At 35.9% G+C, this 16,543-nt stretch overlaps 1 protein-coding gene across 1 annotated transcript in view; it reads left to right on the forward strand.

The window, feature by feature from the left end:
• TTC29 (tetratricopeptide repeat domain 29) overlaps nt 1-16,543 on the forward strand; it is a gene marked incomplete at its 3' end in the record, with an annotated part of 134,407 nt that overhangs the window by 23,087 nt on the left and 94,777 nt on the right. Inside the window, exon 4 of the mRNA XM_080638920.1 lies at nt 10,762-10,947. Within this exon, the coding sequence (XP_080495046.1) occupies nt 10,762-10,947 (186 nt within the window). The remainder of the gene's footprint in view (nt 1-10,761; nt 10,948-16,543) is intronic.

The following is a 16,543-nucleotide window of genomic DNA, read 5'->3' on the forward strand; positions in this document are numbered from 1 at the left end:
AATTTCTGCCCCTATGAAAGGCAAGGGCCCTTTCCCTCACTGAATCCAGCAATCGTTGTTGCTGGGCTCTGTAAGTCTTTCACCTCTCACAGAGACAAAATACTAGCAATTGTCTGACTGATTGTATCTTGCATCTGGGAAAGAGTATCTCCCAGCTTTACCTGTTAAAGTTGATTAAAATGGAAGAAGATTAAATGAGAACGTATCTCCAGAGCTGGCAAGCATCTTTACTGAATTTTCAGATCGAGGTATATTTAGTTTTGATTTTTTTCACCTGTTTCAGTGCAAAACTTTGCACAAATCTCTTGTTTGCATTAAGTGATGCTCAAGTCACCTGATATGTGAAGCAGTAGATGTTAATTCATATTGCAGGTGTTAAAGCTAGTAGTGCTGTGAAGATAACATGAATTACACAGCTCATCAAATACTAATTCAGTTGTTCTAATCCAGTTACTCTCTGATTCTAATCAAATTGCTTGGGGCTCTGGCTTATGATCTCCTGACAACTGTAGTTGACACCATTTAAGAAGCATTCAGCATTTCACCTCAGCTGGAACTTACTATGATGTAGCAGTCACAACAGCAGATGACTTATGTTTGCTCTTCAGCTGCCACAGTTCAAGCAAGGATGAAAGTAAGATTTGAGGGTGCAAACTATAAGAATTTCAGAGTGTGGCTGCTATCACTAATATTAGGCTGAAAGTACCTTTCTCAGGCATGCTGTCCTGAGCTAAGAGTTGTATGAAAGAAGACATAGCAGGTATAAACTAGGAGGAAAAAAAAAAAAATCTTTGTGACTTGTAAGTTTTTTGACAAATTTAAACTTCATGAGGGGATTGCTTTGTAACCTGAAGTGGTAAGTGGAAAGCAAAATTCCACTTACCTTGTCAATAAATACTTTTCTTACTTGTTATTTGATTTTTCACCTGGTGTTCTTGTATCACAGAGTGTTTCTGTCTTAATTGTGAACATAATTTAGAGCTGCTTCTCCTGTTTTAGAGTTTTAAGGTTGTTACCATAGTGCACAGAGAAAGCTAGGTATTCATTTACTTTCCATTTGCTGGTGGAATATGCCAATCTTCATTTTTTTGATAGTTTGTAGTTATAGGATACTATTTGCTGGACATAAATTCTTTGCTTGAACAGGATCAGTGCCATCTGCCATGATGTGGAGGCTGATATCAAACAGGAATTATTTTCTTTACTCCTGAGTTTGAAAATAGTAACATTTTTTTTATCAGTGTTAGATTGTACAGACTGTTTGCCTTTACATACACCAGTGAATGTTCTCTCTGTTTTCATTTTTAGTGGAACATTTTGATTGAATTTCAGGTCATACAAGAGTAATCTTTTTTTTTTTAATTGCCTATTACCAATATTATAGTGTGCAATGAAAATACGGTTCCTTTTTGTCCAACTTAATCTCATCGTTGTTGTATTTGAATACCTTCCAAGTATTTAAAAAGAGACAGCTAACATTAATCCTTGCAGCTTCTTGGAAAAATAGCTAACAGAGTTATTTTGTCCTATGTACAGCATTATCCCAAAACCAGTGGCAGAAATGTTGGCAATATTTGATTGCATTCCTATTTGGTCCATTTTAATGCAAATAATGTAAATGTTTCTGACTTCAGAATTGAATTGTTTCTATTTATTCCCTCATCTTCCTTCACTATCCTGGACTAATCTCTTTTTTCACTAGTTCTAGTCTCAGCAGCTTAAAAAAAAGAAATAAAGTGAGACAGTCTAGCTGTTTAAATAAGTGTAGTAGTAGGGTCTTTTACAGAAGAATGCAAGATAAATGCCAAAGCAACATATCTGCATAGCTCGGCTTGGCATGTGCATGAAAATGTTGGTTTGGTTTTGTTTGGGGTTTTATGTTTGGGGTTTTTTTCAAAAAGAAAGTTATATTTTGAGGCTGTGAAATGGCCTTCCTGCTTGACTGACTGATTGAACTGCTCAGAGTAATTCCACTTAAAGCTATAATTGCCCTTGAAAGGTATGATACACTGCTAGCAAGGTGTTGCTGCTATCCGTTTGAAAAGGCATAGCTCCCTAGCCCCTACTCAGTACTGTTCTGCGAGTTAGCAGGAGGGAGAGTTTGAAGCCACTGTCCATCCCTGTCTGATATTAAGGGTTCCTAACTTAATATCCTCTACCCTGTGAACAAGTGATGACCATACCTTACAGTGGTGTACTAACTAGACAGAATATTTTTGTCTAAAACCCAGACAAAATTTAGCTCTATATATCTGTGTATTTCAGTAGGTCACAGGGAAGATGTAGGAACAAAGACAATATGACTGAGAAGTCTTTTATTTATAGTTCGGAATTTTTTAACAGCACTCAGTGTAATGTGTGCCTGGAAGAACAGTGCATTATAATGGTAATATTGTTCCTCAGATAGAAATATTTAAAAGTGAAATTAAAACCTCTAAGCTGGTATTTGTACATTTGTTGATTTTGCCATATGAATGTAACTGATACTTTAAATCACTACTTGGCTGCTATAATCTGTCTTGTTTTAAAATGCATTGCTAATTTACTTGTTGGGTCTGTGTGCTCATTAGGCTAAGGCACATATTTCTTTGAATCATCTCATCAAAGTATGATGTAACTACTTTTATTTAGTTCATTAACACTGAGCCTACTAGAAGAATGAATGATGTTATGCAGATTATACTGAAGAGCATCAAACACGTGGTTTAGGCTGAGGCCAGCCTCTCGGTGATAATGTACCAAATTTGATTTTTGTCAAATTAGAGGTCGTCTGTCCCGGTATTATTTCAGAAGGGCTTGGAAAGTATTGCTTTTCATATTCCATCTTAACTACATATTTAATATAGGTCTGAACCTTAACTAAATCCTTACCTAGGACTATCTGAGGCCTTGACGAGGTATGATCAGTGCTTGTTAGAATGAGCTGGTTTACTTGTACTACAAATTGGAGGGAATGCAATGCCCAGATCGAGAGCAATTAGAGATTAGAATTAAACTTGGCTAGGGATGTTAAGGATAATAGGAAGGGATTCTATAGGTACGTAGCGAGTAAAAGACAGACTAGGGACAACGTAGGCCCCCTTCGGAAGATATTGGGAGAACTGGCTACCCGGGATTTGGAGAAGGCTGAGGTTCTTAATGACTTCTTTGCCTCGGTCTTCACTGGCAAAGTCTCTGACAGCACCACGCAAGTCTTGGAAGGCGAACATCCCTGGGATAGCTGGTGGGGAGTAGGAGTTAAGACCTGGAAGCTGCTGCCATTCTCAGATTGCATCTGCTCGTGACTCCTGACCCCATGAAACCTTTGTGGTACGCTGTATGCTAAACGCTGAATCTGTGTGTGCCGCAGGCTGCAGACCCTTGTTCTAGAGAATAACAGACATGCAGAATTAGAAGGAAGTGCTAACTTGGCTCTTTTTAACTCACTTCAGTATAGAGAAAACTTCAGATGGTATGAGTTATCATTTGTTCTTGTAAAAGATGACTTTTCATGAAGTTTGTGAAGAAAGCATGAGTATTTGATGTTTAAATCTTTTGTTTGTCTGAGATACTTAAGGTTGATAATAAAGTTTAGCATTTTAAAGCATTTTACAGTAGAAAGCTTTTCTGTAAGATTTCACACTTATGCCTTAGGCTGGGCTAGAAACATTGCAATAACCATATTACCCATGCTATTTTGAAAAAAAAAAAAAATAGAAAAAGGTTAAAAAGAAAGAACAAGGATAAGCATGCCAAAACCTCTGTTAATATTTGCTTGGATGAGGCATACTTTTGTTTGGTTTGTGTGGGTGAGGAAAGGAACACACTTATTTTCTGAGCAGATTTCTCGTTCTGTACTCAGTTTTTATCACAGGGAAAAACACAGCAGTTGCTAGGGACCAGTGGAAGGGTTTATTATTTTTGTAATTATCTTACAAAAAGTGAAGTGATTCTGCCTGGGAAGGAAGCTTTATCAAAGTATAGCCAATTGTAGAATTACCATTGGCTTCAACAGAAGCAGCATTTCTTAGAAAAATTCTGTAGTGTGTTTTCATTGCAAAGTCTTGGAGTTCCACTTTAGCATCCAAGATTACCAGTTAAGTGCCTTATATCATTATCATTAGATATCTTTGCCCTAACTTGGCAAAATTACTTCCTGACTGTTTCATTAGCATCCCTGTATAGATTGTACTTTCATTGAATATATTCCCCTTATGTAACCAGCAATGTTGGAAGGGATGTGCTCTTTGTACGCTATGCCTCACGATATCTAGGAAACAGCAGCTGTGCCTGAAACTGAATGATGTCAGTATGCCAACCCACATCAACATTTCTTTGTGTGTGAGTTTAGGTTATGGATAAACTTTTTGGAAAAAAGAATGATTGGGTTGTCCTCAACCTATAGACATAGAGGCATGATTGTTAATGGCCTGATTTAAGATACACATGTAAGGCATGAATTATCTACGTAGTTAACTATTAACTATTTCTTTCTTTGATGTAAAAATGCAGGCTTAGTGGAAGTGGGTGTGTTCTTAAGTTTTTTTATGGGTCCTGCTCTCAGTTTTCACCTATTTGGTGAAACAGGCTTCCCAAGGAAGTGGTGGAATCCACCACTCCATCCCTGGAAGGGTTCAAAAACTGTGTAGATGAGGCCCTTGGTGACATGGTTTAGTGGTGCCCTTGGCAATCCTGGGGTAAAAGTTGGACTGGCTGATCTTAAAGGTCTTTTCAAGCCTAGTTTATTCTATGATTCTATGATTATCCTGAACAAGCAAATGGGACTGATTCTTTGCTGTGTATGGACTGAGGTGGAAATAAACTTATTGCAGCACATACTCTATTGACATTCATGCTTCTTTTCGGCCCAGCAGTCTCCATTCTGGATCTTTCTGTATATGAATGCTTCACAGCATCAGCCGTCCTGTTGCTAAGTCACTGGTATTGATCTCTTTGGCAAAAGAAAAATGGAATTTCCAGTATTAATATTGTCTCATTCTGACATTAAAAAAAAATTACTCCTATTGACTTAAAGTGACTTAATTGATCTTAGGCCACTCCTTTATATCTCTTCAATAATGAATGGTCAGTTGTAATCAAATCATACCTGCTGAAAACAAGTAACTGAACTGGAAGATAAGTGTTATCAGCTGTTGAAAACTTTCCATATGGCCTTCATCTGGCAGGAACAAATTACTAACTGGGGCTTTTTTTGAGTGGAAAATATTGAGCCATAAATGGATGTTGAAAAATTTCTTTCTGATATTTGTGTTTCAAAAATAGGTAAAAGTTCTATTTTCCATTAACAACAACAGTTCTCTTTTCAAGGATAATACCAGGATAGGATCACTTCATGATATTGTTTTCATCTGTTCTCTCAAGACCATTTTGTACTTCTTTTCCTTTCTTCCACTACCTCTTGTCATGAAGAAGATCATGTACATGTGGCAGCAGTTGTACTTACATCATAATAGTATGGCTTGCAGATCTTCTATGTGTTTGTTTTCTCTCATCTTAGCCCTCTTGAGATTGTTAAACTCCACCTCGCTATCCCCATGCATTGCACTACTTAGTAGTTGTCTAGCTGAACACCACAAACATGCAAAACACTGAATGATCCTCTGTTCCATGCACACCTTTTCTTGCCTGAGATCTCAAAAGAGCCCAGGAACAAAGATTTTGTTCAGTGGTCTAATCTGGAACTATGGCTTGAGCATAGCAAGGGGAGATCCTAGCTGACAGCTGAAATGCACTTGAAGAGATCCTGATGCAGAGCAGGAAATACTATATTGTTTAACATATGGGGTTTAATGTTTAAGGTCAATTTGAAGGGATTTTTTATTTTAAATAACAAAAAGATCTCAGCAAGATTTGATAGGGATCCTTTCCTTTTGTGCATGCACACCCAATTTCAAAGTTGTTTTCCATTGCAAAGGTTAATAAAAAAATAAATATTTTAAAAAGTTCAGTTCAAACAAAAGGAAAGAAGTCCTTTTTCTTTAATTTAAATTCTGTGACAGAAACATAAAAATATTAAAATACTACAAAATGAATACTGCAATATAGCTTGACTTTTAATTTGTTTTCTGCTTAATTTTTGTGAAATATTACTGCTTTCAATTTGATAATTTGGCATTAAAAAAATGTTCTGTTGGATAATTGCTGATAAGATATGCTCTTAGCCCTGCTTCAGATCTTCAGTAAAGTCCAAAACTGCAAACTACCAGGCCTCACCATTTGCTCCATCAAGTTCTGTTCGCTCCATGTAGCTGCCAGTTTAGGTAGATGTTCATCTTTACAGTGTTCTTACAATCTTGTGACTTAAATGTTCCAGAAGACCAGAATTTAGCTTCCAGTGTTTTATGAAATGAATATGATTTGGACATACTAATGGGATCAGCCTTTGAACTTTTATTTATGTGCTTTCTTAATTGTTTCTTGTTTAAAACCAGGAATTTGTCTTGCAGGAACCATTTTACAATTGCTTCTGTGATTCAGACCTCTGTTTCTGTTCATTGGTATCACATTCCAGTGCCATCAGCCTCTGTCTGATAAGTGATGCAGATAATTTTTTTTTATATATATCAACAGATACATAATGATTACTTGTCAACATATATTCTGTTATCAGCTATAGAAAAATGCAGAAATTCAGAGCTCAAAGACTTAATGACTGAACTAACTATGGGATATTTTATAGAAAAGCAAATTTACCTGTTTTAATATATTTCTTCTCCTGGGGAGGTAAAAGTTCACTTTTCCTAGGTCTGATGTGCTAGCTACACTGCTGTCAGAATAATCTTTATGAATTTCTTGATTTGTAAATCAGAGTTCAAATCCAGAAGACAATATGTCTTTTAAAAGTCTCTCTTTGGGGTTTATTTTATGACCAGCATATGTGGTCAGCCCCTGTCCAAGACAATTACAGAGAAATGGTTGTCTTTGTGCACTTCTCATTGTTATTCACTGGCAGGATAGTCATCAGAGGGTCACATTAAAGTTCATTCAATCAAAGCTGTGGCAGTAACAATAGTCCGCCTCAGGTCAATTCCCTCTCTTGGGATTTGTAGGGCACTACCTGAAGTTATTTGCGTAATTTTATGTAGCATTAGTGTCTTGATACTTTGTAGCAAAGATTTCAAAGGCAACAAATCTGTATCTAGTGTTCTACTCCAATGACAATCCAATTATCTTTCCTCGTACTGTGTTATTGTAACCATTTTTATGTATCCTCTGGTATCTTCTAAATTCATTTGCACTTAGCTGTAATCTCTATATAATGTGTATTGTTATCTTTATATTCGTTGTTATAATTAGGTTTTGTATTTCTCTGTTCATGTAGTTATTTGTTATGAACTTGTAATCATCGTTGGAACCTCTGCCTTTTACTTTTGAGATAATCTTTAAAAGCACTCCGTTCTGCTGCCATAGATAAACCATAGCCAAGAAGTATCTGCTTTTCTTCAATGAGAGTAAAGAGATCTTAGGCAACCCATATCTATATCTAAATCAGTTAGTTTTGGTGAATCCCAACTATGTCTTGATTTTTTTAATCTATGCATATGTACAGATGTGCTTAAGTATATAGAGATTTATGTGTGCACATGCACAGATAGATATATGTGTATTAAGGCCAAATCAGTTCTGTTACTTCCATTGCAGTATCATTTGCAGAGATTTTTATGAGGCTATTTTACCAAAATACTCTTCATTTCTAATGCATGAATAAGTTTTATATGATGTACATTCCTGCATATTCTGCAGAAGTGGTGCCTAAAAGGTGCTTTTCCAGCCTGAAGGGGGAACAAAAAGCATGAAAATTCACAGTCATCAAGAGTGTTCTGATCAGGAATATATGAAGTCTATATGTAGATAATTATTCCTCTCAAAGCCAAATTTCCAAACTTAAACTGATGGTTTGGTATCAAACCTTAAATACAAATGAAAGCATGAGATTATAATCTAGATGTAGTTTCTGGGGTATTTCTATTTTGGGGATTCTAAAAAGACTGTGAAACATTTTTATTTCTTGGAAGGCGTGTTATTTAAAATACTAGAAATGGAAATGTTTGTAACACAAGCTGGTTCAAAAATCATAATTTTATATATTTTGATGAGAATTATTAAAAAGGTAGAAATATGAGGTACTACTTCATGGAGGAAAAACTGTGAGAGAATAAATAGGACAGCAAAATAACAACTAGAAGGCTAAAGCAATGAAAAGTATTGTTTAGCATTAAAGAAGGTAAATTAATTTGTAAATCAAAAGACAAAACCAGAGACTGTTCAAGAATGAGGAAAAAACATTTCAGCTTGATTTCAGAAAATTAAGCACGGAAAACTCAGGCAATGTTCTCCAGAATTGCTGGAATAGGTAAAGATGAGGGAGAAACAAATACTAGATAAACCTTTTGAAGACTGCAACATGATTAGGTGGCAACAGAATATTTTCAGAAGGCAGAATAAAGTTCTTACAGTGTTGTGCAACGCACTGGAAAGCTTTATCAAGATGTTCTGAAGTCAAAGAACTGTCATAGAATCATAGAATGGTTTGGGTTGGAAAGCACCTTAGGCTCATCTAGTTCCAATCCAGCCATGGGCTGGGACACCTCACACTAGATAGAATTTAGTCAAGAAGTCTTTTTTGAAAGTTGGATTTTCCCCAGTTCTTCCTGCAGATAACAAGAGAACAGAATTTAACTGCTTCTGCAAAACTTTTCTTCAAAACTTTTCTTCAAACTTGTTTTGATACAGTATCATAATTTTAAAACAGAGAAGATAAGGACTTTGAATGAGATCTTGCCTCTATTGAAATATTGGTTTTTTCCTCTTGATTTCTGTGTGGTGCTCAGTAGCCAGGTGTTTCTTTTCCCCCTTTTCTCTTTTTTGAGCCAAGCTTGCAAATTGCAGAACTCCCGAAAGAAAAGCAGTGCTGTTCACACATCTAGCTTAACCAAACAGTCTCTTACCTGCTGCAAGACTTGTGCCTATTAACTACATCTTTACCCAACTACATGAAAATTCTTTTAAGAAGTAGCTGTTTGGCTTACATTCATTTAACAGCCACAAACACAATAAATAGCAAATCAAAGCTTCCACAGAATTTTAGCTAATTACTCTCCATTCACATCTGATACAAGCAGAGTGTTGAAAGAAAATCTTAGTTCAGCTGGTGATAAATTCAGCTGTGAAATATATAGGTTCATGTTTGCCATGGTTTAAGCCCAGCCAGTATCTCAGAACCATGCAGCTGCTTGCTCACTCCCCCCTCTTCTTCCTAACCCTGCTCCTGGAGGGATGGGGAGGAGAATCAAAAGAATGTAACTCCCAAGGGCTGAGATAAGAACAGTCCAGCAACTAAGGTATAACACAAAACCACTGCTGCCACCACCAATAATAATAATGGTAAGGGAAATAACAAGGGAAGAGAATGCAACCGCTCACTACCCACCAACCAATTCCCAGCCTGACCTGAGCAGTGATCTAGCCCTTCTGGGTAACTCGCCCCAGTTTATATCCTGGGCATGACGTGCTGTGGTATGGAATACCTCTTTGGCTAGTTTGGGTCAGGTGTCCTGTCTCTGTTTCCTCCTGGCTTCCCCTCCTCCCTGGCAGAGCATGAGACACAGAAAGTCCTTGGTCAGAGTAAACATTACTGAGCAGCAACTAAAAACATTGGTTTTATCAGCACTGTTCCCAGGCCAAAAGTCAAGAACACAGCACTGCACCAACTCCTAAGAAGGAGAAAAATGGCTGCTACTGCTGAACCGAGGACGATGTACTTTATCTTATCGATTCTTCAGTATCATGTAGGGAATATATATTTCAAATCCTCCTTAGTGATAAGATACTATGAGAGTTGTCACATAAGTTTTAGATCTCTACTCCAAATTAATATGGTTTTGGAATAATTCAAAGAAGATATTTGTTGTGGATTATTTTGTTTTTTTAAAGTGCTTTTCTGAGAGAAATAACTAATTCCACGGAGGCTCTCATTCTGAAATTTTAAATTGTGAGTGATATATTTATTGATAAGTTTGTAATGCTACTTAGATTTGTGACTTGCATTTGTTGTATAAACTTCAACATTAGTGTGTGTTCATTTAGCTGTCTGAGATGATAAAGAGCAGGATCAGTTTTTTTCTTCAGACCATAAAGGAGTCTCACCTTCTTTCCACACTTGCTCTGAGAACAATACCCTAGTGACCTGTCTTTTTCATGGCAAGGTGTAAAATTTATTTGTCCTTAATTTCTGAGGATGATAAAAATGGGAATATAAATGAAAGCAGAAAGACTTTCTTTGAACATTTAAAATTGTATGAATTAATGGGTTTTGATTGCAGAGTGATCTATTTGGCTCTTTATCTCCATCACCATAGTCACTCCCTTAGCCCTGTTTTGAAAGCTCTCAGTGCCTTTTCAGGTTTAAGGGGCTCAGACAAACACTCCTCTGGAAGTGACTGTGTCCTTTATTTGCTCACTGTAGCTTCTTTCTTTTGTCTTATCTAGGTTCTACATGTTTTATTGAACTGAATTTTGGTATTGCATACAGAAATAAGAGCCATTTATTGTGGTTTTGTAAAGTTCTCATTTCTGCCTAATCCGTAAGGTTATCATTTTCCCCTTACATTTCTTTGAGTGGACATGTAGGAGAACTTGGTATTTGAGTGGTGGAAATATAAATAGCTCCTCATTTTCATTACATGATTATTGCTGTAATTTGTAAAATTTCTGAAAGCTGATAATAATCTAACATTTTGATTGTATTTTTTTTTCTTGAAGGGTACTATGAGGAGGTGTATGATAACCAGCTTAACTTGGCCTACTATTTCAGTGACCCTGAGGACAAGTGGTTAAGTAATTACTTTCATGAGGGATGCTTTAACACTGCTAAACTAATAACAACTGATATCAGGAAAAGAGAGGCACAAGCACATGCAAATATGGGGCTCATCAAAGAGGAACAAGGTAAGGCACTGAGGTCATAAAGCTACATTTTATCAGTATTTTAGACAGCCATCTTTGATTTGCAACCATAATTTGAAAGAAGTTTTAAAACTCTTACAATTTTAATTTTTGGAGCTGCAAATAGGAAGACAGAAAAATCTGTAATTATTCACAGATCTGTTTCCTCTGACATTCCATCTACTGTTGAAAGTACTCCATCAGATGAAAAACAAAACACAAGTTTAAAGGATGCAGTTGTTCAGTACAAAGTTTCTTTGGGTTTGACCTTACTTCGTGTTGCTTGGTTTTGATGAGACTTGTAATGCTGCCTCAGGCCATCAGCGTTTGAATAGAATGGCATCTGTGGTTACACAAACTGAGTTGATTTAAGAGGTATAAACGAGTAATTCAGTTTAATCCTACTTCCAACTTACACTTGGATAAAATGGTCTATATTTTTTTGTGTCCTTTTTAAAAACTACCTTCTGGTAGTTTGACTGAAAAAGGCACCCTGTTTGTTGGTACATGACTGCCACAATGGTGTTTGCTTAAGATTTCTGTCTTACCACAAGCTCTATTTCTCCGTTCATTAATCTGTATCCTCAAACTGTGAGACTCTGCAATTAGAAAAGATATTAACAGAAGTAATTAGAATCATAGAACAGCCCAGGCTGGAAGAGATCTCTGGCCCAAACTGTCACGGGAAAGATTGCCAAGATAGGATTGTTTTAGCACCTTGTCCATTTACATCTTGAAAAGCTCCAGTAACGGGGACCCTACCACATCTCTGGGGAGGCTGTTCCAGTGAATTATTGCTCTCACTGTAAATATTACTTTCTTATATCAAGATGAACATTGTTTCTATGTTTAAAAACATATACATTATCTTTCACGGCTGAAGGCTTTGTGTGTGTAGTAAATATTACTTTCTTATATCAAGATGAACATTGTTTCTATGTTTAAAAACATATACATTATCTTTCACGGCTGAAGGCTTTGTGTGTGTATAGTAGTCTGGGTATAAAAAAAAGTGTTTTCCTATATTTGTATAAAATCCTTTCATGTTGTGGGAAGACAAGCAATGAGCAACCCTCAAGTAACTGAATAAAATCTCTCTTTCAGTTTTAATTCTAAAGTGTAGTGGATCCCTAACCATTGCTTCAAGTATATGTGGTTTGTATAGTTATCACAGTTTTATTTTTGACTTTGTGGGTTGAAACTATTTCAACTTTGAGCTCAATTTGTGGCTGGTTTCTCAAATAGAATGGCTTTTCTTAGAGAGAAAAAAGATTCACAGAAATTGAAATTATTTTTTTTTTACAATTTTGTACAATTCCTGTAAATATCTGACAGAATAGGTGTGTCTTGAAAGAGGGCCTGATTTCCTAACAGAAACCTGGACATAAAACACAAAACCTGCAGCCTTCTGTTCCCCTTTTGTCTCCCCTTCCTCCTCCCCCCCTTCAAGTCCCCTTCCCTCCCCTCCCCCCCCCCCCCCCCCTTAAGAGGTTATTGTCCTGGGTTATTTTTCTCATCTTCTTTTGTAGTTGGAACATCACACTTTTTTTCAGTATGTCCTCATATTTTCTAGGCTGCTGGTCATTCATACTGTTTTCCTCTGAACTGTTGCCGTATCTGTCTTGCCTGCAACACCCAGAGTTGAATTCAGTTTTAAAATTTGGGTTCCTATCAATGATACAAAAGCCACTTGTTTTCCTTACAAGTGGTTTTATTTGTGCTTTTGAGTATGACATTCACATTCTTCGTTTCAGCAGCTTAAATTGCATACTCATATTCAGACCTTCAGTAATCTCTAAATTCTTTCCTGAAGAACCATTAACCAGCTATTCTTTCTCCATTCTGAGATCAGCAGTTATTTCTGCCAAAATGCAATATGTTGCTTTCTTTTTGCATGGAGTAGCATTCTCTGTTTTGTAGGCAGTTTCTAGAAATTGTCAATATCGCTTCAAATTCTGAATTGTCCTTCAGCATGCTTTCTCTTTTTCCTACTTTGGTATTATTTGAACATTTTAAAAGCATTTTCTATCCTGTAATTCAGATCCTTAATGAAAATGCTAAGTAATAAACTGGACCTAGGACAGGCATCTGTGGAACCTCATCAAATACCTTTTCCACACCGTAGTTCCACATAACCAACATCTATATGGGATTTCCTAACTAGTTTGAACTCACCTAACAATAACTGCAGGTGAACTATGCTTCCCTCATGCTTTACAAGGAAGTTATATTATAGAAATTATTTTTCCTATACAGAAATTGTATTTACAAGAAAGTTATAGTCAAAGTGGGAAAGAATTTACTAACTTAAATAGAAGATTGGTTTGATGACATTAGCTCTTGATGTATTGGAGTTGGCTATAATATTTTCATGTTTTCTTTAAATGCTTGGGAATAGTCTGTTTGAGTATGTATTTATACCAGTATTGTTTTAGGAATTTAAGTTAAGCTAAATTCAGTTTTCTAGTAGATAAGATAGTGCCTGCTTAAAGCCCAGTCAGTCACAACCAAGTTATCTTCATTTTGAGTGAAAAATGCTTAATTAGCTTGTCTGCCTGATGCTCAGTAGGATAAAATTATTGAACTTGATGGTTCAGTTTGGTTTGGTTTGGGGTTTTTTGCAGCTTTTTCACTTGGTCCTTCAGTTACTAAAAAATAAAATTATGAGAATGTGCATAAAAGCAAACATCCCTATCTTTTTGCAGCTTCAAAGGCTTATACTAAGTGTGTCTCACTACTATTATCCAGCCACTGCCAAAAAAAAAATCAGCATTTCCTAGTTCTATGATGTGTTAAGCAAAAGTTGTTGAATACTTAAATATATTTAAGCCCATTACAAAACCCAATAAGTATAGTTATGAAATGCACTTTGAGATGCTCAGAGAAGAGTGAATTTCATTTTCCTGCTGTAAAATATTAGAAACTTCCAGAAGAAAACCTTATTATTAACATTGGTAGGAAGAGATAAAGCAAAATGCTTTTTCACTGCCCAGGGTAAAGCTCCACTGTATAGTAGGATCCGTCCTTTGCAAATGTTTCTTTCTAGAGGGAGAGAAAGGGACAAAAAAAGGAAGAAGCTCAGAGAGTAAGCATAGAATTTGTTTTGAGGGACTACTGAGTAAAATACAGCAGATGTATTCCATGCACTCTTTATTTTCAGTGGGTGAAAAATTAAATCACAAGTTCTGTTTGAAGAAAAGGTGTAGGAGCAGGTATTGAGTTGGCATTGTATAAAATTGCATAAGTATTTATGGCGTTATAAGTAAATTTCTAAACATTCTAATTTTAGTATTAGAGCAGATAGATACAGTTTGTAAATTGGTCTTCTTTTTATTCAGTTATTTATAATTATGTAATCTAATTATCTTGTGAACTGAATGAGTCAGATTCTCACTTCCTATGGGCATGTATATACATATACATACAGGAATAGATAGACAGGTATGTGTGCATTAATATATACATATACGAATATGTATTTATGCCTATATTCCTCAAGGAACCTGGTCTAGTGAACGGTGTCCCTGCCCATGGCAGGCGGTTTGGAACTAGAGTTTGGAACTAAAACTTTAAGGTCCCTTCCAAACCTAGTCATTTGATGATTCTATATAAATACAAGGATATCTCTGTAGGTATGTGAATGATGCCTAACATTTACATGATACTTTCATCTGATTTAAATTATCATATCTATATTAACTGCACTGATTAATAGTGCAGCCAGGAAGACAGGAAAATTTGCAAGAACAAAAAGTTAGTCTTTTGTTCATATGTGCATCTTTTTAACTGTAAATATCTCTTACCAGTTTTTTTCAATTCTCTCACCCAACAGTGTATTTTTTATTACTTGTGAATGGAAGCTGTCTATATATGCTTAGGACTGATTGCTTGTGAATATAAAGTTAAATATGTACTTGTAAAGGTTGTTGTTTGCCTTGGAAGCGAATCAATAAATTTGCTGGGTAATATTTGTGTAATCAAATTTAAAGTTCTTTGGCTTTCAGCCTGGTCCCTGTCCTAAAGGCTGGATATAAGCTGATGTTCATTAATCTTCAAAGATAAATATTTGAGGTGTCAGCAGTGTAGACTTCAGTCATGATATTTGGATGCAGGTGATTATGGCTGTCAGTACATAAGGGAAAGAAAAGACTAATAATTGGGTAGCCTTCTACAGGCACAAATGGAACATTTGGCTTGAAGCAAACATTATTTTAGTGATATTTCCTTACAGAATGAGATTTTAACTTCTTCAAAAAGCCTCTGTTTGTTAAATAAGGTCTCCGCTTACAGGTTACCCAGATGAGGTGCTGCTCATTGATTATTGTAGGAGTGTTCAGGTTATGATCCTGTTCCATGCATTGCACTTGCCCCATGGTTCGCCTTTCTTCAGGGGGCTGATAATAAATTGTTAGTTTAGTTGCTAGTCGTTTACCCATATAGTTATTAAATGTGCTGATGTCACTTTATACACTTCAAAAAAAAAGCAGTATCGTCTCCCTCTCCTCACCCCCTGCCATTAAATCCAGCATTACTTTTCACTCAAGTAAACACTGGCTTTGTTACAGAATCTCAGTTAAAAGAAATTAATTTTAAAAAATACGTTCAGTCCTGTGCTTTGAGTGTGTTTTTAGAAGTAATACCAGTCATTACAAATGTGCACATTTTTCTGCATATTAGAGAATACAGTTATCATAGCCTGTGATAGTTTTATTATAATAGTGTAAATTCTGCTAAAGTTATTTGTGAACTTCAGGTTTACACTGCTGTATCTTGCAGAAGTAACAGTCTGAGTGTATTGTTAAACATAATGGCTAGTGGTAGTGTGCATAGGTTCTTACTCTACCAGTGCTCATCATTACAATATTTGAATGATTTATTTTCTGTTTAAATGGTTAACATTTACTGGCCATGAAATTATGTAGGCCTTAAATATACATCAAAAAGATTCAGATAACTTACATTAGTAATAAAACAAGTCCAGGTGAAACAAGGAATTTGTACTTGTATTTGCTTCAAATAGTTTATAACAAAATTAAATATAGTTTATTTCTATGTTATTCAAAAGCATGATAAAAAAATAAAAACAGATATCTGAAATTGTATTTATTCTAATAGCAACTGTTAAGGCCACTACAAATAATAGATGTGTTTGTATAAATCTGTGTGTACATAGATACGTATGTATGTGCATGTATATATACATACACATACATATGCTGACACGTGTACGCGTACATGTGTGCACACACTTTCAAAATAACCAGTGCTTTCAAGCAAGCACTGCAGATGATACCAAAATTTCAATCTTAATATCAAGCAATTCTGCATTTGTGAGAGAATCTTAAAGACAACTAATCAATATATGATTGTGTTTTTCCTTAAGGCACGCTTTTATAAAGGATAGGTTAGTGGTACATTGTCTGTGGGACAGTGGAGAAGGAAAAGTGGCATCAAGAACTCTGGAAGTAACGAAAACATTATCACTACAAACTTACTATAAATATCTACCCTCCCACTCCCAAATAATGTAAGGATCTCAACACTTACACTTCAGGGGTTAGAAACAAAGGCAGACATCCACAGGCCACCGTGGTTGCTA

Source organism: Psittacula echo (assembly GCF_963264785.1).
Source record: "Psittacula echo genome assembly, chromosome: 1".
NCBI classification, from domain to species: Eukaryota; Metazoa; Chordata; class Aves; order Psittaciformes; family Psittacidae; genus Psittacula; species Psittacula echo.